A 23,120-nucleotide genomic window follows, 5' to 3' on the forward strand; every position below is an offset into this window, starting at 1 on the left:
CCAGAAGGATTCTTCAAAAGAACAGCTGGTTTGTGACCGATGGAGTGAAGTGTAAACGGAAGGAGTCCTGGATGCCTTCGTCTGTGCAGCTGGGGGGGAGGGGTGGTTGACCTCTTAACGGGCTGGAGACAGGGAAGTTTATAGTCCCTGGAAACAAGGAGCGCATTTGAGGGAAGGGACGCTTCCATAACATTTTACTTCAGTGCGCTACTAAGGGCGCAGCTTGGCAAACAGTGACTAGGGTGTGTATGGTGGTCTGTGATGGGATCGACAGCCTTCATTATTTTAACCAGAGGTGCACGATGTGTGGTGTGGGGGTATGTTTGTCAGTTTGTAGCTGACGAACGCCACAAAACACCGTTTCTAAAATAACCTGAGGGAATTTAGCAGCCTAAAATGCCTAATGTTTGTCATTTTCAGGGCGTAACATTTTCGTACATGTGCTGGATCCCCTTGCGCGGAGTGGTTTAAATTTCATGTTAGACATCCTTCGAAGCATCTTTCTTGTTTTTTTAAAGTCACGACCCTTCCTACAATCAGTGCCCCAGGGCCGGTGCTCCGTTTGACGCATAGCTGTGACTGCTGCCCCCAGATCTTAAGAGATTGGCACTGAGATGTGAGGTGATAATTTAGCAACCAATGCTTGCAGGCGACATGTAGTGTAGCCGCGGATGACTCCGAAGCCCGGACTCAGTGCAGATGGTCCAGGCACTGGGGCTCAGCGGCAGGGGGCCGTGGGAGTATGGGGCTGTTGTACACTGAAGGAAAACAATCTCTGGGACTTTTTATTGAGAAGACAATGCATTTGTGACGTAGGAAGACACTCGATGGCTCCAATCAGAGGATGGCTGAAGTGCGGTGTGGTGCATAAAAAAACATTGTTTATAGTTAAAGCGCAATGTCGCGGCATGCAGTGAGCGCTTTTTCTGTAAATATAAAGCGGGCGCACAATTTTAAAAAATAACAATATTTAAAGTTAAGGCGCGATGGCACGGCATGCAGCGAGGGCTTTGTGTGTAAATATAAAGCAACTGCAAAAGAGGTGCTGCCACCATATTTAAAATTGAAGCCCGACCCTGCATGAGCGCTTTTTGTAAATATAAAGTGGACGCACAAGCACCCACATAAGTGCCCGTCCGTGGTAAAAAAAAGCTCAAGCAATCACAGAAAAACATAGGAAAGGGACAGAAGGCATTAACAAGCAGGAAGTGGGATAAGGGAGGGGGTGGCAAATGGTGTGCACTTTCGAGGGCTCTTTGATGTCCTCAGTGGCCGCGCGGCTCACTAAGGACATCAAAGCGGCCGCGAAAGTGATCAGGCAGGCTGCCAAATGGTGCGTGCGCCCGGCGCACATGCACTGTATTTGGAGGCCTGAAAAGCACTAGTTTGCACTTCCAGATCCCCCTTTTACAAAAGCTCTCGCGAGAGCAGCGCTAAAGCGCTGGCTCAGGCGAGACCTAAAAAAGGGTTCCGCGGGTCACTCAGGGTTTCATAACAAGCTCCCATCACAGTGGGTATGCGCAGGCGTGTGTATTCAACCCATATACAGCCTCAAATGAATTGCTTCGAAAATTTAGAATAAGGATGAGGAAAACAGCATAGCTGGGTGGGCATCCGACAATGATTCCCAATACTTTAAAGCGTGCTGTGACCTGGAGGGGGTGGGGCAGGTGGTGAAGGCACTGTCCTCTAGTGTGATCTGGGCATTGGGTATCAAGGCTGAGTCAGGAGGGCCTCATCAGCTCTTGGTTTTATGGCCTGTGATGAGAGGAAGAGCTGTGCAGGGACCAGCACCACATTTCATCTTGCGGAACAGCAGTACTTATATGGGGTGTGATTTATTCTTCTAAATTACACAGGAAATTGGACAGTTTCCATGTATTTCTTCTGAAGCAGAGCAAATGTGACTAAATCAACAATAGAAGAACCTCACGTCCACCTTTTTTCGCGAATCCGAACCAGCGACGCCCTTCCTATTTATCAAACAACACTTAGGGTGTGGTATGCAAGTGGAGAGAAACATATCTGGTGTGTGCGGAATCATTCAAGAGCGCTCAGTGCTAATTCGCTGAAGAAGTCACCATTTAGCTCCAGGGGGGTCGTACATTTCAATGCTCTGTGTGAAATAATAAACAAATAAACTGTAGGATGCAGAAACAGCCAAGTGTCGACAACAAATGGCCCCATAATGACATTTAATTGGATTGTGTTTATAGAAAACAGCAGTAAGAGGAAAGCAGCTCTGGAGTTTCTTTGTGAAATTCCAAGAATCACATTAAAAATTCCACTGGAAAAGATCTGACTAAAGAACTTACTGTACATTGAGCTGGGGACACGGGTTTAAACGCATTAATCCTACAGACCCCTGGAGGACTGGAGTGGAATTTCTAATCAGTGATTCCTGGCCACTAGGTCGCAACAATTTCGACCTGCTGACCGAACCCTAAGCATTCTGGATTTCTACATCCCTTTGTAGGGATGTACAATCTACTGTTATAGGACTGTGCTGAGAGGCTGAATGTAGCCAATACTAGGTGCCCGAGAACGTAGTGCTGTGCCTGAAAACGGAGGGCGTGATTCATAAACTGCACTTTGTAGTACGTTTTATAGTACTACTCAATGTACTACAAAGTGTAAGTTGTTCCTATATGTGGGTAGTTTCTGCCCCAACTGTGGAGTCTCCACAAATGTATGGATAGATTTTGGTAAAATATGTGGGAAGGATACAGGAGAGTGTGATGGGAAAAGGGTAGTCTGACTACCAAAGGGGAAGCGATTACAGAGGAGTAAGAGGGGTTTAGGAAGGGGATGTCGCCCACCCATACAGTAGTAAGCCAATTGAATTACACTGGGGGAGGAGACTTACACTCTTGTGGTAAGTTTGTGGAGCATGTGAATACCCAAAGTAGCAAACTTATTCAATAGTGTAACTTACCATAAAGTGTAAACTTACACAATAGTGTAACTTACTACAAAGTGTACACTTATTCAATAGTGTAACTTACTACAAAGTGTAAACTTATTCAATAGTGTAACTTACCTTTGTGAATCGATCCGGAGTATTCAATTAAACAGGAGTCGCCTAGTCGCCGCAGCACTTGTTTTTGATATGACACAAAACAAGTAGACACAGGTGCGCTGGTATTAGCATTTATTGGCGTACAAGACACCATTTTATTTAAATTCGCATAAACATGAATAGCTGTAACTTTCATTTTGCGTTTAAATGACCATATTGTGCCATACACAAAGACAGAATTAGTGCAGTTATGTTTATCCAAATAAAGTCCCAACTTTTGACAGGAGCAAATCTACTTGAAAGGATTTATATACACAGATAAAAGCTGACTTGCATAAAAACTTCAAATAGCGAGTGGAAGCAACCAAGTTTAATTTTACTTGCTATTTTAACTGGTATTAAATGGAAACAACCTAGGAAAAAACATTGCCTGACCCAGGCACTCAAATAACTGCTGCCTCTTTGTTCAAAGTCCTGTAAAGAGGATAGCGCATTGGCCACTCAGTGGAAAAGACTGATAATCAGTCATGTCCGCCGCCAGGGGGAGCTCGTATTGACGACTCAGTGAAAAAGACTGCTAATCAAGTCGTGTCCACCGCCAGGGGGAGCTCGTATTGACCACTCAGTGAAAAAGATTGCTAATCAGTCGTGTCCACCACCAGGGGGGGGTCGTATTGACCACTCAGTGAAAAAGACTGCTAATCAGTCATGTCCGCCGCCAGGGGGAGCTCGTATTGACCACTCAGTGAAAAAGACTGCGAATCAGTCATGTCCGCCGCCAGGGGGAGCTTGTATTGACCACTCAGTGAAAAAGACTGCTAATCAGTCATGTCCGCAGCCAGAGGGAGCTCGTATTGACCACTCAGTGAAAAAGACTGCTAATCAGTCATGTCCGCAGCCAGAGGGAGCTCGTATTGACCACTCAGTGAAAAAGACTGCTAATCAGTCGTGTCCACCACCAGGGGGAGCTCGTATTGACCACTCAGTGAAAAAGACTGCTAATCAGTCATGTCCGCCGCCAGGGGGAGCTCGTATTGACCACTCAGTAAAAAAGATTGCTAATCATGTTTGCCTCAAAGGGAGCTCTTAACACCCATCTAGTGTACACCTAAACTTAAGTGTGATGTCAGAGGTAAATGCCGCTGGGAAGGGTCACCCCCAGTGCCGACTTTAGGGAGGTGCAACCAGTATGATTGCACCGGGTGCCAAGTTTGAGTTGGCGCCATTTGGACAGATAAGAGCAGCCTGCAGAGATGTTTATGGGGTGCATTTTTCAGGGCACATACCAACAGCATGCTAACTCTGGTGATTAGTGCACTTAAGGGAGAGATCTGCGATTTGTCTAATGATAGGTATGACTCATGCTAAAGTAGCATGGAGGAACAATGTTGCTGCTGCAAAGCACAACCTAAAGCATGCATATCACAGATTTGTATTGTTTGTAGATAGCTCAGTGGTATACTGCTTTTGTCACAGAGATCATTCTGTTATTTGTACTTCATAAGTTATCATTCTTCTAATATAGCACAGTGAGCTACGAACTTGCATGCAGCAAAGTGCTACAAGTAAACTGCTAGGCATAGGTTTAGAACCTTATTACTTATTTCTCAATCTTTTATCATTCTAAGGTTGCTAAAATTATGATTTCTTTGGAGAGAAATACATTTTTATGAGTATATATAACCCAAAACACTGTGCTATGTTACAAATCCTGGGTTTGTGGGCAAGGTTTACTAAAGCGTTATGCCAGATTTGCATCACAAAAGTGGCACAAACCTGGCACAACGTGTTATTTTCAGATTTACTTTCTGTCCAAATCTTGAATTTTGTTGGAAAGTAGCCCTAAAGTAACGTGAAGTAGCACTATGGTCTACTTTGTGCTACTTTCTGTCAAGGGGACGTACTATGGGTACATTTTGATGCTAATCTCCATCTACTATCATTGGTAGAAATGGATTTATTTGCATCAAAAAAGTATACCTTCCTCCTCGAAGCAGGTGTAACTGTCTAGCACACACAAAACGTGGTAAAGTGTGTCGAAGCATAGATTTTTATACTGGAAGGGTGCCCTTCCAATAACCCTTCCAGTACAAAACCTATGCTTTCTCTCCACATACAAATGCTTGCACTAAGATGCAAGCGTGTGCACTGGCGCAAGGCAGCTTAAGGTAAACCAGTCTAGTACAAAGAGTAACCGTGCCACAGCTTAGTAGAGATGGTGCTGTTGAGCTCTCTCCTTTTCACACAACGCAGCACAGCAACTTTGGTTACTGAGTTGTGTTGCGTGACAACTTAACAAATCTGCCGTTTTGTTTCTTCCGATGATGCACTCTTAACATGTACTGCCTGCCACTATGGGTGATATGTGACTCATAGACCTGGTGGCTCTCACAGTCTTATGTAACATGTCCTACACATTGATTTACACATTCATTCATTGTTTCTGTACAATACATGTGTGTGATGTTAAGCGTTCTGACACCCTACATTGGTATGAGGAAGGCTATAAAAAGACATTAAATAAATGTGAGAGAGGGACTAAGGGGAGATGAGGGGAACCAATGGAGGATGGTAGTGAGGGAATCCGAGGAGAAGGATGACACCAGGGCCTGGGGAGGGGGCAACAACAAAGACTGCCACACTGGGAACCCCCAACGCTAAAGCCGTCCCTAGCCACCACTGCCCTAAGGCAGTCCCACACCTGGCCAGCTTCACCTTTGGCAAGGAGACTAGCCCCGGAAGTTGGAAGGCTTGTATTTCTTTTTTCCTTTTGCACAATGGCAGGCACAAATTACTTTTCGTTATATTATACAGTGTCTGTGGAAGCTGAATCAAGTAATCCACAACCCAGGGACACACACGTGTTCAACAAGACAATGTTCAATTCACTCTTTACCATAAAATTCACTTTTTTGCATATCTTCACGAAGGCACTTTAAAGCAACAATACATGTCTTTCCTTACGGTGGATTAAAACAGAAGTTGTTAGGGCTGAGATCGCATGGCAGCAGGCAAAGATATGTTATAATATATACCTTTATACCCCTTTTAGGGCACATTTTCCCACCCTGCAATTTGGTTGTGCTCCTAAAGATAATCGATTCAAGGCAGTTGAGAGTCGCTGGGCAGGTATAGTGATAAAGACATAGTTATCAATAGTGCAATAGCTGCAGTGGTACCAAGGCACATAGCTATGAGCGGGCACACTGAAACCCAAACAATGGCATTTTAATACACAAATGGGTTGTATGTGGGTGCCGTCTCTTTGCTTTTTATAGGGCCTAAGGCACCCTTGCACCGCCACAGGTTTCAGCTTAATTTAACAGCGTCTTGATGGAACCAGAAATCCATAATAAAATAGTTATTGACTTTTTTTTCAACTCATGCAGAATTAATGCAGACTAACACTACATGACCCCACTCATACTCCTTACTATAGTATGCTTGGTGATGATAAAATGTGAACGTAAAAGTTTCTAAAACCAAATGAATACATTTGCTCTATGGTTCTAAAATACATACATGTTTTCCTTTCTTTGGTTCAGGGCACAGCTTTGAGAGAGTGCAGTACAACTGCATTGTGCATTTTCACAAGTCTGATCTCCATAAGCAGAAGGGTGCATGGACATGGGTTAATGTATTTTTGACTTTTGTGCGCAAATGCCAAATACTAGCTGAATACAAATTAAAAACATTGAAACTCATGTCTAAACTGAAAATCCGCAAGCACAACATAAAATATTATTATTTTCACTGCAGCCACATTCATCCACCCACTTGTTCCCCAGCCCAGATAACCTGGCTGTGAAAGCAGTAAAAATACAGAGCTTTTACTTGGCTCTCTGGATTCTAGTTCCAGACCCCTTCTAATTTGTACTCTGGATTCCAGATAATTCGTGAAGAAATGTGGTTACCTCCAATCTAGTGTGAGACTGTGGTTTAAGGAAGAAGCCTGATACAGACTTAGAATGGGAAGGGGAAGGAGGCACGTGTTTCAGTACACCGGCCTGGTCCGTGAGAGGCTTCCCTCACACAAATCCGTTGTTTTCATCCCCTTGTTTGAAGTGACGCAGACTTTAGAACAGGACATTCTTCTGAGCTGTTGCTTCAGATGAAAGAAGACAAGAGGTGGGCATTCCTCTGTGGGAATGTGCACTCTGGGGTGAAATTCTTGGATAAACTGCTGCAGAGTGCCAGGGGTTTAGGATGACCACAGGGAATGTCTCTGTTGTCATACATATTCTGGTGGATGGCAGCCTGCCCGGTCTGCTCATGCCAAGCATTGGTTGTTTAGGATGAGCTCTCACTCCAGCTTCATTACTGTCAAACAGACCACCTACGTCACACCAATAGACCCTAACCAGGGCCAAGTACATCTGAGGTCGATGCACCCAGTTTTGAGAATTTGTTCGGAATCCCTAAAGTAATCAATGGTGCTAAAGGCGCGGCTCTTGCTTATCCGCATGACTGGGTTGCTTTATGCCCACCTTCGTCATGACCTCCTCGCCCCTGATGATGTGGCCATACTAGATAGCCTTACAGAGGCGGGGAAGCTTTCACTGTGGCACATCCCTGCATGCCAATCCCACAGAAGCATTGTATCTTTATCCCTTTCTGACGTTAAGTTTTTGTCTAATTCTTTTGTCTAATTCCTTTGTTGCGAGGACCGCCTGCATCAACTTTATTTTCTCTCAAATTCCAACTTTATTTTCTCGCAAATTCAAGGCAGTGGATTATTGAAATGATGTCACCCCACTTAAATTGACAGGTACCCATACAATTTCACTCTGAATGGTCACCTCACAAATCTATGAAGGCACTGGGTCGGTGGGAGGTCCCTGCACCTCAGGGTATTCAGGCACCTAGGTTACTCATGTGGTTCATGGGAAGTGTTGGCTATTGGGCATGTCTTCATTAGAAGGCAACAAAAAAAGTCATGAGACAGCCAATATTATTTCAGCCATTTGCGAAGCCCTCGCAGCATTTGTAGGTGCGTGTGTATGAAACCATACTTGTATAGCACAAACATAGCTAAGAGGCAACAGAGTTCCAACAATGAGCAGGTGTCCAAGGATGACACAGACATTGCAGAAGCGACATGAGAGGTAAGTTCTGGTCAGCAGAGATGTACTATGCCTTGAACCCCTCTAGTTGCTGCTTGACGTTACCTGATCTATGCAGCATGTTGACCGGGTAACACAGGGTTTTGCAGTACTATGCAGTCTGTTTACATGCAGGATTCTAACCAACTCACACTGCAAGCTTGAACTAGTAATATGCTCAGTTTGTTTTTGCTCTGTGAAAATGGCTGAATGTGAAAACCTTTTTAAAGCAGCAAACAGTAACAAATGTGCTTCAGTTTGCATGGTGCTAGAAAATAGCATACCTTGCAGTGACACGTGTAAAACACATAAAACTGTGAATATCCTGGGATAACTGATTTTATCATACCACCCGTTTTAAGATTAAACATCAACCTTAACATTTTTGGAACATGCGTGTTTTTTGGTGAAGAGATTCCAAGCTATCCATATGATGGCTTGGACATTCGGGGTGTACATGTTGCTTCCATATCTGGTGCTAATTTACACAAAGTGCTCGAGGGTATGAGAACTGTATTGCTGAGTGTTTTTATCTGTGCCCTGCTCAAACTCAACAGTTACTTGGCAACACAGTGCCACAGCAGTGGGTATCTGGTCGCCATTGCAGTGTTTCTGGCAGATGATTAGAAGGTGTGAGACAGACAGAGCTGCAGAGTATCTGTTGTCGCCGTGTCGGTCACTTGGAATGGTTGCAAGAAGGAGACGGCCTTCATCAGGCAAATGCTGCTGTCATGGATGCAGTAGTAGAGGCAGGCACCAATGGAGAGCTTCACAGCGGAAGGAGGACATGTATGAGGGATGGCCAGGGATAGCACCAGAGGCACAGATAGACTTGTAATCTCACCAGTGATACTCTGTCCCCTAAGCAGCCACTCGTCACCTGGAAAACAAAAAGACATGCAAGTAAGCGCAGTTGATCACAGAAGCCTAAGGTCCGTTTCATCACACTAAAGTACTGATATGAATGTTAATTATTCTACCAAGTTCAAGAAAATGTATATTAGAAGCTCAAATCCCTTCTGTATCCACCCGACAAATACAGCACAGGCAGCGTTTGTAAGAGCTTCTCCAAACTAGTAGCCAACATGCACCATACGTGAGAATAGCGGCTTTGCCAATGTCTGTTGCGTCTTGTCTCATGTCCAGTCTTCTATTCTTTGCAGTGTATTCTATCCATTTTTCATTGTTTGCATTGTATCTGTCCAGTACCTTACTAATTGTACTGTGCCCTGCCCAGTGCTCTATTCTACAATATTCCGTAAGTATCAAATATCACACTAGGGCCTCATGTACAATAGGTTTTAGAGTTCTCAGACTCTCTGATTCACGAAATCAAAGGGTTTGATAATGCTAAAACCCTGTTTGAAATGAACAAAATCCATTTAACGATTATCGAATCATTAAATGGGTTTTGGACACCATTAAGAAGCGCTGTTTGGAAGGGACGTGTTAAGGAGATCTCTTTCAAATACCAGTTCACTATGTTATGCATTAATGTTTGAGGACTGAAATCAGGTAGTAATACATTCATATTTTACCACCAACTCAAAGGTAGCCCATCCGCAAACAGGAATGGGTACTTCTTCCCCTTTGTGAATGTTTTCCCAAACATTTTTTTAGGATTAGGCAGTGGTCCAAGGTACCACTGCTTACTAATTAAAACAAAAAGAACAATTGATGGACAGAATGCACAACAATAAATGTGCAGATTTAAGGCAACCAAAATGTAGACCATAATAAATGCTTGTTCTTTGGTTCTTTCTGAGAATTATTATATATGTAAGAGCATTAATTATGGTCTACATTTTGGTTGCCTTAAATCTGTACATTTATTGACTTTTTCCCTACTTTAAGGAACCTTATTCGGAACTGTAGGGGGCCTCTTCTTTGCGCAGAATGCACAACAATGTCATACATTCACCCCAGTACAGTACTGTGCCACTGGATTCAAGCTAGCCTGGCTGATGAGGGGTGATGCCCCGAAACCGTTCCCAGGATGCTTGTTTCCGGTCCAGGGAGGACGTGGCTTGGCTGTTTGGTCTGGCCTGTTCCCAGGAGGGACAGGGTCAAGACTGATTTGCATATGACTGGGTCTAAACTGGGGTGGCATGGTGAGCAAAAGAAAAATGGATGTAACCCAGATCTATTGACTGGGGGAGAATGTTTCATTTGCTCTGCATTCCGCCCATCATCTGTGTGTCTTTTACTAAATAAAACAAGCATTTGCAATGCAATAGGTCTCGCATTTGCAAGGGTTTCAGCTATTAGCATTGTAAATGACTTTGCCTTTTTTTGTGTGCTGTTTTTTAAAACAGGTAAATTAAAGGCATTGTCATTTACAATGTGAATAGCTTAAACTCTTTCAAATGCGAGACCTATTGCAATTGCAAATGCTGGATCTGCGCCCAATGCAGCCTGCAGGCTGCGATGTTGTCACGACCATGGAACCAGTGAAAGTTAGGAGAAAATAAAACTATAGTTACGCACTGCTACAATTAAGAAGTTATTAGTGAATGTCTTAATTATAGCAGTGCATAATTATAGTTTTCTTTTCTCTTAACTTACACAATGCCTTCAAATACCAAGCAGTAGGGTAGAAGAGGGTTGGGGAAACTGTGGGTTAGGAGGGTGTATTGGGGAGGCAGCTGCCTCGCTGGTATGCAGAACTTTTATGCAAGGACACAGTGGGGAGATAATGAGCTCAGCATTGCAGCATGTCCGGAGCCCTCCGGGGCCACGCGGACTACTGTTAAAATTAGGTAAAGCACTTCAAATGTAAACAGGAACAACATGGGTGGGATGGAGATGACGGGCTGCGAGCAGCAGGCGCCATTAGTGAGTTTGTGTTAATTTCAGCAGCCACGCCTAACAAAAGAAATGAGTGGCTGTAATTCTAAAACCTGAAGGTGCAGCGCACAGAGAAGCTCGACGTGTCTGCAGTTGGACAAAATAGTTAAAGAAAATAGTACTCACAGACTAAATAAATATACTGTGTAACCACACAAGTAACACGCATTTGCAATGTAATAGGTCTCGCACTTGTGAGAGTTTGAGCTAGTGGCATTGTAAATGGCAATGCCTTTTCTTTATGTGTTGGTTTTTAAAACATAAATAAAAGGCATTGTCATTTACAATGCCAATAGCTTAAACTCTCGCAAATGCGAGACCTATTGCATTGCAAATGCTTGTCTTTCACTGCTGCTGCATCTTAGAGTGGGTGACCGGAAGAATGTAACAGAGCCACACCCTGGGGTCACGGGCCTAAACAAATTCCTCTGCCCATACAAGCGAGGGTCCCATGCAGATATCTGCTGACTAAGCGGGGAGTAACCAGACAATGGGTTGCAAGACAGTTAGGGGACCAATGTCAACTTCTGGAGCCCAGGATCAATGAGGGACCTCCCTGCTGACTGAAGAAGCTTGGTCTGGCAGGGTGCCTTATTTGGTTCAACATTAATATCAGTTAAATCTGGCAACCTCACGAAACTCTCTTAAGCCTGATGACGGCCAAGATGCTACATGAACATAGTCAGGAGTATCTGGGATCAACACATCCGCAACAAGGGATGCATGGGTTATCGACAAATCTCTGCAACACCACTTTTACCCAGTAATTTATAATGCTGCAGTCACCTGTTCTTTGTGCCATTCCTCCTCTCACTGGGCAAATCCTCTACCAGGCAGCCATGACTGGGTTCTCCTCTAGACAGACTGCTCCTGCAGCACCACCTCCAGCACCGACTCTCTGCAGATCCTTACCAAAGGCATATCTTCAGCACCTCCAGCAGAAAGTTGCAATCTTCTCAAATGATGTCCCCTCACCTAACGGGGAAGTTGTCCATCAAGTACACCAGCTCTGGATCTCCAATACCATGAAAGGTATTGCCCACACTGGTCAGTGAGAAGATCTTGAACACTAACTTGGGGTTCAGTCCTGTTCGTATACCATATTTGGACGCAGAATTTCTGTATTTTTCTGACACAGTTCAGGTTTGAAATGATTCTGCCACTTTGTGTGCCCATCTACCGGCAGGCATGTCATGACTTCAAGTGACAGCAAAAAGATGGGAATTGCTCCGATAGACAAAAAATACAGACGCAAAACGAAGAGATACCATTACATTTTACACTGATCACTCTTTTGGGAGCAGCACTCCAGGGGGAACAAGTAAGTCATGGCCCAAGACTAAATAGGCACTTTTAAAAAGACTTCTCCCTCCTTCAGTCCCCAAACTTACTATCTACCTGATGGGGGTGATACCTGGAGGGAATAACAGAGCAGGACACAGCAAAATGCTATGCCTCCACCGTAACTAGTCATCCCACTCTTACAGTGGAGATCCGATTGTGCCAACATTTTCCATCTCTCTCTCTCTCTCTCTCTCTCTCCCTCTCTCCCTCGCTCCTTCTCTCCCTCGCTCCCCTCCCCTGCCCTGCCCTCCCCTCCCCTCCCCTGCATACAAAGTTAGATCTCTTCCATTTCTCTATTTATGGGCTCACCCAAACTGCCAGGTATATCCTGGGATATTCTCAGACCTCATTGGCAGTATTACGTCCTATCCGGCAATTTATAAAGACAATGCAATTTTTACATTGATCGCATTGACATTTTGCAGCATAATATGACAAAAAAGGTACAGGTGAAATTTTGTTTACGCCATTAAATTACTAGCATTTCAAGTGATGCTAGTTATGCAAGATGCCAGATTAAATTACGCCATAATTCCATGTCGCATAGTTGCTATATCATTCAGGGACAAATTGTATTGCAGGAGCGCAGGAACAACACAAACAGAACACGAGTGGGCTGTTCGCATCACTTGTAATTATGTGTTATTTTTGTTTTTTAAATATATTTTAAAAATAGCACAACATGCCAGACCTGTATTTCTTATAGTAAAGTGTAATTTTGAATATGTTTTTGGCATTTTGCAAAATTTACGAAAAGGATTATTACACGTAGTTTGTCCTACCCTATTGGTATAGTACATTCCAAAAATAACATCCCACCTATGTCCCCTATTTCATTCGATTAGCACACATACAATCTATGCTTTCCCAGGACACTCCTCGAGCTCTGACACATTTAGCAGGCTTCCCTATTTTGAAGGACCCTTGCATAAGGATAAGACGTATGCATATCGCTGCAAAGGAAACTATAAATATATGGGACAGGAAAGTGCATCTATAAAATTATGACAACACAGAAATGTCACAAGAGAGGTCTTGGAAAGACAGAAGACGGGAATAAATAAAATGTATGTCTTTGGAGGTGTCACAAAGCCAAGCATTTTTGCACTGTTCAAGGTGTTTTAGCTGCAGCCCACTCCACTGTCGTGTCTTTAGATGTTTGCAATAGTTTCGCCCTGGGATATATCAAGTCAAGGAAATGAAAACCAAGCAGAAAGGTACGAGGATTGAAAATTCCCCCTCTCAGCTTTTCCCAGGCATTACCCAATGATTCCAGGCGCAGCAGCACCACCACTCCAGCTCCGGCAATCTCCTTTCAAGGGGACATTAAGAATCGATAATAAGGCTGCTTACTTGATACCCTGTACAATTCAAAGCTTCTATTTTATTTATAGCTGACACCGCTCCGCGCCGAGAGAGAGTATAATCCTGTTTTGAAGGTTGGGAGTTGGTGGCAATAAAAGTATCCCGGCAGTTACCGCACCTGCAACAAGCTGATCGCAGAAAAAAGAAGTGGATGCATGCTTGTTTTTGCTGTCAGTTCCCCCGGGACACAAGCAGGCATCCACTTTTGTCAGGACAGCTGATCGCAGCAAAAAGATAGAAGTGGATGCCTGCTTGTGCCCCGAGGGGACTGACAAAAAAAAAACCACGCAAAGCGGCATTTTCGTTGCTATGGCAACAAAATGGCGTGGGACTGTCCACTGTCCCATGGACACGCGCATGCTGTCTGCATTGGACAGATGGCGAGAGCAGCCATCTATGTCCATACAGGCGTGTGCATACGCCCACGGCGGAGAATCGATTCTAAAAGTTCTCTCTGACGAGAGCAGCGCATGCACTGCTTTTCTCCTGGCGAAACCTAAAAAGTACAGTCCTCAGGGGAGGTTACAAATGCAGACAAGGAGCTACTAAGAAGCCTATAAACGAATCGGAAGCAACCATTTAGAAAGGCCAGTAACAGGAGCTAATTGAAAAGATGGGCGGAGAGTGGGCGGAGCTTCAATTCTATACCTGAATACAGCATGCCCCGCAGAACAGCGCATGCGCTGCCCAGGCTCGACCTAAAAATGACTGCAAAACATTACATTTTATGTTTTTAAATGTATCGTATTTGCCTTTCAGGAAAATGGGCTACATTAAAAAGAAGAAAAGGTTGTTCTATTGAAAAGCAATCAGAGACACAGTGGTCTGCTAACAACAGCAGGCCACCCTCCCTGTGATGTTGCCAATCATAGTGGTTGCAATTTGAGACATACTTTATGCATATTATTGCAGCAGATTGTGTATTTTGTTAACCGACCTATTAGTGCATGAGTCGGTTCACAAAATACAAATGCGATCTGTAAAAGTCTCTGCACCCTCTTTTACCATATGCATTCTTCATACATGAGGCTTGGTATTCATAAATAGCAGGTGCTAACAAATTGCTTTTTGAGGCACTGGACTCATAGTACATAACAATTTGCAATTTCTAAACAGCGAATCGGTATGATTTGCTATTTTGCAAGCAGAAAATGTCCTGTTTGTACATGAGGCCCAATGCTCTTTACATGCTGTATTGGATTATTTCCAAGGCTCTATTTGTTGCATTGTATTCTGCCTCATGTTCTATTCGGTGTATTGCGCCCTGCCCAAAGTACAAAGTTACATTATATCCTTGCCTGTACTTTGTATAATATTTAATTTGATGCAATGCATTATGTATCATATCCAATGTTCGAAACCTTGGTTTTGTGCCATCATGAGTAGTCAATTTATCATGTCTTCTTCCTCTTATTGTTTCACGCTCAATTTTATATCTGCTTCATTGTCTCCTGTTCAGTGGTATATTTATTTTATTATATGTTGTCCAATATTCTAATCGTTATATAGTTCGTTTTCTGTTTTCTTTCCTACATTGTATCCTGTATAATGTTCTATGTGCTGCATTCTATTCTGTCTAATGTTCTATATATCGTATGGCACCCTACATAAAGATCCATTTACTTTGTTGTACCCTGGAATGTGGCTTGTACAATATTATTGTTCTTGTATTATATCATGCCCAATATTATTTTCATTATTTCGTATCAAAACCCGTTTTCTATTCTTTGAAATGCATCCTGCAAAATCTTCTATACTTTGCAGTTTCACCTGCCAATAAATTATACCACTATATAAGCCAACCCCAAAGTTCTACTCATTGTAACACCTCCCACAAGCCTGAAATATCTAATGAAAACTTACGACACAGCTTATTAGGCAACTACAGCATTCAGTGGTGATTAACACTTCGAACAGCACTTGTCACTCCCCCCAAAAGGGTAAGATTCTTTTGGCAGACTTTAAAATCCACCCGAGGCCAACAAAACCCTTCAAGCTACATCCTCTCACTTGAAAAACAGCATAGGTGCCTTTTGTGTGCTAAAGCTGTCAACCCTATTGATGACAATGACATCCATTGCCCTCAGTTCATAACCCATATCTCACCTGCACTCAATTCTATTAAACTAACCTATAGCCTCTACATTTTCACATAAACCTTTTCATCTATTCATCATCCACTTGTGGACTCTAGACAACACTTCAGCAGCATTTCCCGCATTTAGTCCTCCACCACGGTCAAAACACAAATGTCAACAATACTCCACAGATGCCCAGCTTTCCTCTTTACACTCATAGTCCTTTGGACTACATTTTTCTTTCTGCACCACCACATTCCGCAATCAGCCTGCCCAAAATTTATTTTGGCTGACTAACTCCACAGAAAAAATTACAGTCCTGGATTTTGGCAATTAAATGTGCAACGCTGGTGGGTAATCACCTATACCCTATCATAGTAAAGTGGTGCACTAATGGGCTGTGGTTACTGCTATTTTACCCTTTATGATCAATGACATCCCAGTTTGTCTGTAATCTAAGACTTCGGTTTGATTCTGAGGTTCTTTGGTGTTTCATCTCTCTAATGTCGTTTCCACAACCACTGACTAAACAGTTTGCAGTTTGCAGTTTCCACCATCACTGCCACCTGCTTTGTTGATACCAATTAGCTCGATCTAGAACTACATAAATACATGACCCAGTGTATATAAGCCATTTGGAATCAGGCAGCCAGGTTGATATCGTACTCACCTAAGTTTAGAAGGAATAGGACACGTTACAACGCACACATTTACAACGCAGTTTTTACATCGCAACATCCATTACAACGCATGATTTTACAACGCATTTTTAGAAACTACATTTACATTGCATACCATTGCAACGCATACCATTACAACGCATGATACTTTTAGGGCAACAGTAGAGTAAGTGTTGGATAGTGTAGGGGTAAATATTACTATTCCTACTCCAGTGAGTGCAACAGTAGGGTACATGTTGGATTGTGTTGGGGTACAAATTACTATTCCCACTCCAGTGAGTGCAACAGTAGGGTAAGTGTTGGATATTGAAGGAGCAAAAATTACTATTCCCACTCCAGTTAGTGCAACAGTAGGGTAAGTGTTGGATAGTGTAGGGGTAAAAATTACTATTCCCACTCCAGTGAGTGCAACAGTAGGGTAACTGTTGGATAGTGTGGGGGTAACAATTACTATTCCCACTCCAGTGAGTGCAACAGTAGGGTAAGTGTAGGATAGTGTAGGGGTTAAAAATTACTATTCCCTATTACTTACCTTATAATGCGTTGTAATAGCATGCGTTGTAGTGACACATTGTAATGTCATGCGTTGTAGTGACATATGTTGTAATGGCTGCGTTGTAATGGCATACGATGTAAAGGCAGTTGCGCTGTAATGACTGCGTTGTAAATGTAGTGCATTGTAATGACTTTGTTGTAATGGTTTTTTCCCTTTAGAAGTGATATATTTTTGTGAATCTCCCTACACAGGCTCAAAAGACTGCATAATTTTTTAGGTCATGTGCATGGTCCATAGATGTGTCTATGCTACTTTCCTACTTTTAGTCAAGAAATGATTTCCCCTTATGTTCAGAGAAGTTCTATAAGATCATCCTCTTTTCTTCTCCTTCAAGCTCACAGATACAAAAAGATTAGTGGAGTATTTTAGTTCTAGCTCCTGATTTTAGGAATTTACTTAATTCTGTCCATTCAGGAAAACAAATGGTTATTTGGTTCAGCTTTTTAATCTTGTTGAGCTTGTATTGTTCTTCCTTACTGCTAGCACCATGAAATCTGTCAAGGATGTCAGCAGCCTATTAAAATATCAATATAACATAACAAGAATATACTATAACCACCTCTTAAAGCTTGTGACGCAAATAATCAAACGCAAATGATCAACTCATTTTACCCATACATTTGATGTAATAGCACACCAAAATCATGTACTCTGACATTCATTGTTACAGTTATGTAATATGGAATATCAAAAGAGCACAAAACCTAAGCATAACTTATCTCAGACCTTTCCAAAATTCATCCTGGTACGTTGTGCTACAATCGTAATTGGTCCACTCCGCCAATTTGTGCAAAAACATGGAGTAGCTATCAAACATCACCAGCTAAAACCTCAACTGGTTGTGAGGATAGCATCCACAACATCAGGTGGTAGACCGACCATAGTCAATTGTCACTGCTCAATCTCCATGCATGGAGATGAACATTGCGCATGTTCTGGTGCAGAGCATTGCCCTGCTTTTGCAACAGAGCCTCTTGAAGTAGTAGTCTGATCGGAGGACAGATGCTTATGCCCAACACTTCCTGGTACCACACTCTCCTGGCCCAATCTGGAACCACTAGGATGACTTGGGCCTGATCATTCCATATCTTTTTCAGAACTCAAGGTAGGAGAGGAAGAAAGGCGTACAGAAGGCCCATTCTCCACTCTAGCCTGAATGTGTCTCCCAGAGAGAGTGTTCTTGGGAACTCCAATGTGCAAAGTTTTAACACTGTGCTATCCCCACTGTCAAAGATGTCCGGTGTCATCTCCGGGTACAACCATCATTAGGGACACACCAGGTTGTTCAGGATCAGGGAGATGTCCTAACTACAAAGGCATAGTGCCTCTTTCCACAGGAGCCAGGATCCCACCTCACCCCACTTATTGCAATACCACATGGCAGTGCTGTTGTCTGTGAGAACTGACCCCAGCCTTCTCTTGATTGGTGGAAGGAAGGATGGCCTCTAACACCAGGTGGAAGGCCCGCAGCACCAAAAGATTTATGTGTTTCTGGGTTTCCTCTGATCTCCACCAGCTGATCTCTCCAGTCAAGCTGGGATGCATCGGTCACCCTAGTTAGCTCAGGGTGTGGAAGGGAGAGGTGTCTGCCACAGATCAGGCTGCTCTGGAGCCCCTGCAGGTTCCTCTGAAACCTGTTGACATCCTGATGACTCAAATAGGTTTCCTTGCTGCTGGGCCTACTGAGACTCCAGATCGTACTGCAGAGCCTGCATTTGTCACCTGGACAAGTTGGCAAGCAGGATACTGGAGGCCATCAGGCCAGTGGTGTAACGAAAATTGAGGGGGCCCCCCAGCAAGGTATGTGGAGGGGCCCCCTCCAGACTCTATCAGGAGCTCTCCAGCCGAAGTGCTATGGTGAGGGTGCCCCCTGGAGCTTGGGGGCCCCCCGCACGGCGGGGGCTGCGGGGGCCTGTGTTACGCCCCTGCATCAGGCCAAGAAGTATCTGATCTGTTCTCACCAAGATCCAGGACTAAGGCTAAAACATTGGGAGCATAGCCAGAATGTCCTGGACACATTTGACAGACAAATGGCCCTGAACTGCACAATGTCCAGAACAGCTCCTCTAAAAGGAAGACCCTGTGAAGGAGTCTGTGTGACTTTGGCGTGTTGCTCCAGAAAGCCAAAGATGTCGGGAGATTCACTGTTGTCATGAGGTAGACAACAGCTGACTGTAGCGAGCCTGCCTCCAACAGCCTGTCATCAAGGTAGGGGAAAACTGGTATCCCCAACCTCTGAAGATGCACCGCAACCATAGCCTTAACTTTCATGTACACCCAAGGGTGCTGTTAAAGTCAGAGTATGGCCAGGCAAACTGAAAAAGCTCCTGGCTGACCATGAACTGCAAGCAACGCCTGTGGGACTGCAAGATGGACACATGAAAGTACGAATCTTGTAGATCCAAAATCACAATCCAATTGCCTGGATCTACGGCAGACAGATCCCGGGCAAGTGGGAGCATTTTTAATTTGCCGTTACGTAGGTAACCATTCAGAGGGCGAAGATCTAAAATAGGATGAAGGCCTCCATCCTTTTTCAGCACAAGGAAATAGCAGGAGTAAAAACACATTCCTACTTCTGAGGCCGGTACTTCTTGCAACAAGATGGATAGGTGCACCTCTGAAAACCACTCTGATGTGGAAGGAAGCTGTGGTGGGTCAAAAAAACAATAGAAGGGCACACCTCTGCTGGACAACCTGGGAGGCCCATTTGTCGGATGTGATATACCGCCACTCTGGGAGAAAATGTCGGGTCCTGCATCCCATGGGGTGGGTGTCCACCATGAAGGGCAAACTAAAAGAGCTTGGGGGCGGGAGACTAAGCAGACGTTGTCCCTGCTAAGCAGACGGTGCCCCTGCTGACCTGCATGATGTCTGCTTGATCCCTGTCCCTGGCCATGAAGGGGCTGGAGTGACTGTTGCAGTTGTGGCACGTCCTGGCATTGTCCATATGACAAACCTCTGAAGTGGTGTAAGAAGGGTTGAAATTGATGTGGAAACTGTTGAGCAGGAGTGGAAAGGCCCAAGGAATTAACTGTGGCTCCGGGTTTCCTTAAAATATTTGAGGGCAGTATCAGTCTTTTTGCTAAATAGGCAGAACCCATCAAAATGGATATCCATAAGGGATGCCTGCACGTCTCCAGAAAAGGCAGTGGATTGCCGCAATGCATGGTGATACAGCAGCACACTAATGCCCACTGCTCACCCCAAGCAATCAACAGTATCCAAGCCAGCCTTAATTACATATTTGACTGCATTTTGGCTGTCTGGAATGGCTTGAGACTAAGAGGTCTGAAACTCCTCCGGGACCACCGGCAAGATTTCGCTGGACATGTCCAAGAGGGCTCCTATAAAGCTAACTATAAGGCAGGCCACTTTGACTGACCTCATTGCCAAGCTGGCTGAAGAAAACATTCACTTTCTGTATGCCTCAATCCATTTTGACTCCTTGTCTGGAGTAGTCATGGGGAATACATTAGGATTCACTTTGCTCACAAGAGTAGGATGATGCGTAAGAAAGTTTGATTGGCAAAGCGCCGGTCTGTGGAGTCTGGACATCTACATGTACACTGGTGGTCCAAGTGCCCATGAGACTGTTAGTCAGAGCTTCATTAAATGGAAGTAAGGACTGAGAGAAGGCTGGCTGAGGGTATAAAACTTCAATCTGGACATTTGTCCTGACTCAACATAAGGTAATTGTAGGGATAGGACCTCAGCTGCACATCTAATTACTACATTGAGGGCCCAAGAGGCAAAATTAACCCGTATCAGCAGAAGCATCAAGTGCACTGTCCTCCTGTAAGTTCACATGTGTGTGTGTGGGGGTATATATATCTATATATAAATATAAATAAATATATATATAGATATATATATATATATATATATATATATATATATCCATCCAGACAGGAACCCAATTGAACGAAGACCACAGGAAGATGTAGTTCAGCTCGTGATTTATTTGGCAGCTTGCTGACAGACACCCTGCCCAGGAAACCACATCAAAGTTCAAATGCCAGGACGCGTTTCGGGAATGGAAATCCCTTCATCAGCGGCAATAGTTCTTCGGGAAAATGGGAGCACTGGCAGGTGTGTTAATATAAGTGCGCGCCTAGAACAGTGCTCCCATTTTCCCGAAGAACTATTGCCGCTGATGAAGGGATTTCCATTCCCGAAACGCGTCCTGGCATTTGAACTTTGATGTGGTTTCCTGGGCAGGGTGTCTGTCAGCAAGCTGCCAAATAAATCACGAGCTGAACTACATCTTCCTGTGGTCTTCGTTCAATTGGGTTCCTGTCTGGATGGATATATATATATATATATATATATATATATATATATATATATATATATATATATATATATATATATATATATATATATATATATATATATATATATATATATATATATATTCACTGAAGAAACCATAGGTTTTAGGGGTGTTATAGTTACATCTTGTGCGTCCGCAATCCACTGCTGATGATGTCACATATTACATCATTCATGACATGGTCAGTGACATCACTGATGACATCTCAAATGACATCATCCAGTGAATGTGGTTTGGGTCGTTATTTAAATATGCATTATATATATATATATATATATAGCAATTTGCATTGAAGAATGAGTGGATATATAAATATAAATATCTGGATGGAGGATTTAGTAGCAGTGTGATTGACTGTTTACTTGACTAATTTATAGTGTCTCATTAAATATATTGGATAGTGACTAAACTGTGTGAATATCTGTATCACTTTGTCAGTTGTTGTGTAAACTGCTGCACCAGTTGGTTACTAGCTACGTGAAAGTCTATATTAGTTAACTGAGTATTTGTATAGGAGAGTGAATGTGTGTGTGGTTCGGTGGGGGGGTGTGACAGCCCAAAGATGTGTGAATAGTTGATTCAGTAGGTATATGAAGTTAAAACTACATGTTATAACAGTTGTTTGGGTGAGTGAATATCTTTATGGGTGTGGTGATGAGCAAATATTTGTCTCAATGATACATATCCAACAAACTAGAAAAATAAAAGCCAGTGTATGTGTCAGTTGTTGTATATAAATAAGTATACATAAGACTCAGTGATTGCATGAGTGACTGTATGGATAACTGTATACTTGTAATAGTGATTTTATAACACACTAAGTATGAGTTACTATCTATATGAATAGATGAAGTGGTGTTTGTATAAGTGTGTAGCTAAGTAAAAGTACGTATGATCCATTGTTTGCATAAGTGAGTAGGATGACTTCATAAGTGATTAGGATGTGTGCTGGTTGTAATGTCGATATAGGTGTATACGTATATTTGATAGTGTTCTATTGATCAATGACAGCATGTATGAGTGAATCTATAGGTAAGTGATTAGATGTGTGGATAGATCTAGGAATCCCTGAGTGGGTGCTTAGAAACTTGTATTGGTGTGTCAATGTTTTTTTTAAAAATATGGCACTCTGTATTTTGGGAAACAACCTTTACAACGCAACTATTACATCGCACTACACTTACAACGCAGGCATTACAACGCAACATCCTTTACAACGCATGACACTACAACGCATACCATTATAACGCATACCATTTCAACGCAGACACTACATCGCATGTCACTACAACGCAGGCATTACAACGCATACCATTACAACGCATACCATTACAATGCATACCATTGGAGTTAGAATAGTAATTTTTAACCCCTACACTATCCAACACTTACCCTACTGTTGCACCCCCTGGAGTTAGAATAGTAATTTTTACCCCTATACTATCCAACACTTACCCTACTGTTGCACCCCCTGGAGTTAGAATAGTAATTTTTACCCCTATACTATCCTTTTGTTTGTAGTACTTTATTCGACATTAGGAAAAAATGTCATAAAAGTTCATCACAATATATATAAAAAGACAATTTAAAATAGACTTTGCTACAACAATCAGCTAAAATTCATATAAAATTAAAACGATAAAAAAAAGTCATATATACTCAAATTATGTTCACATGACCTCTAACAATGATGTTATAAGCAGAAAAGGTTGCAAATTCATGTGGGTGGGTGATATTCTTACAGATAATGTACCTTAAGCAACCTACGTCTTAACCTCCAAGCCCAACCCAAA

General features: G+C 43.0%; 1 protein-coding gene across 1 annotated transcript in view; it reads right to left on the minus strand.

The window, feature by feature from the left end:
- Nucleotides 1–3,137: 3,137 nt before the first annotated feature.
- The window catches only part of NHLRC2 (NHL repeat containing 2), an 867,133-nt gene continuing 847,150 nt past the window's right edge, over nt 3,138–23,120 (minus strand). Inside the window, exon 11 of the mRNA XM_085603309.1 lies at nt 3,138–9,001. Coding sequence (XP_085459435.1) covers nt 8,745–9,001 — 257 coding nt within the window. The 3' untranslated portion in view covers nt 3,138–8,744. The remainder of the gene's footprint in view (nt 9,002–23,120) is intronic.

Source organism: Triturus cristatus, chromosome 1_2 (assembly GCF_964204655.1).
Source record: "Triturus cristatus chromosome 1_2, aTriCri1.1, whole genome shotgun sequence".
Taxonomy (NCBI): Eukaryota; Metazoa; Chordata; class Amphibia; order Caudata; family Salamandridae; genus Triturus; species Triturus cristatus.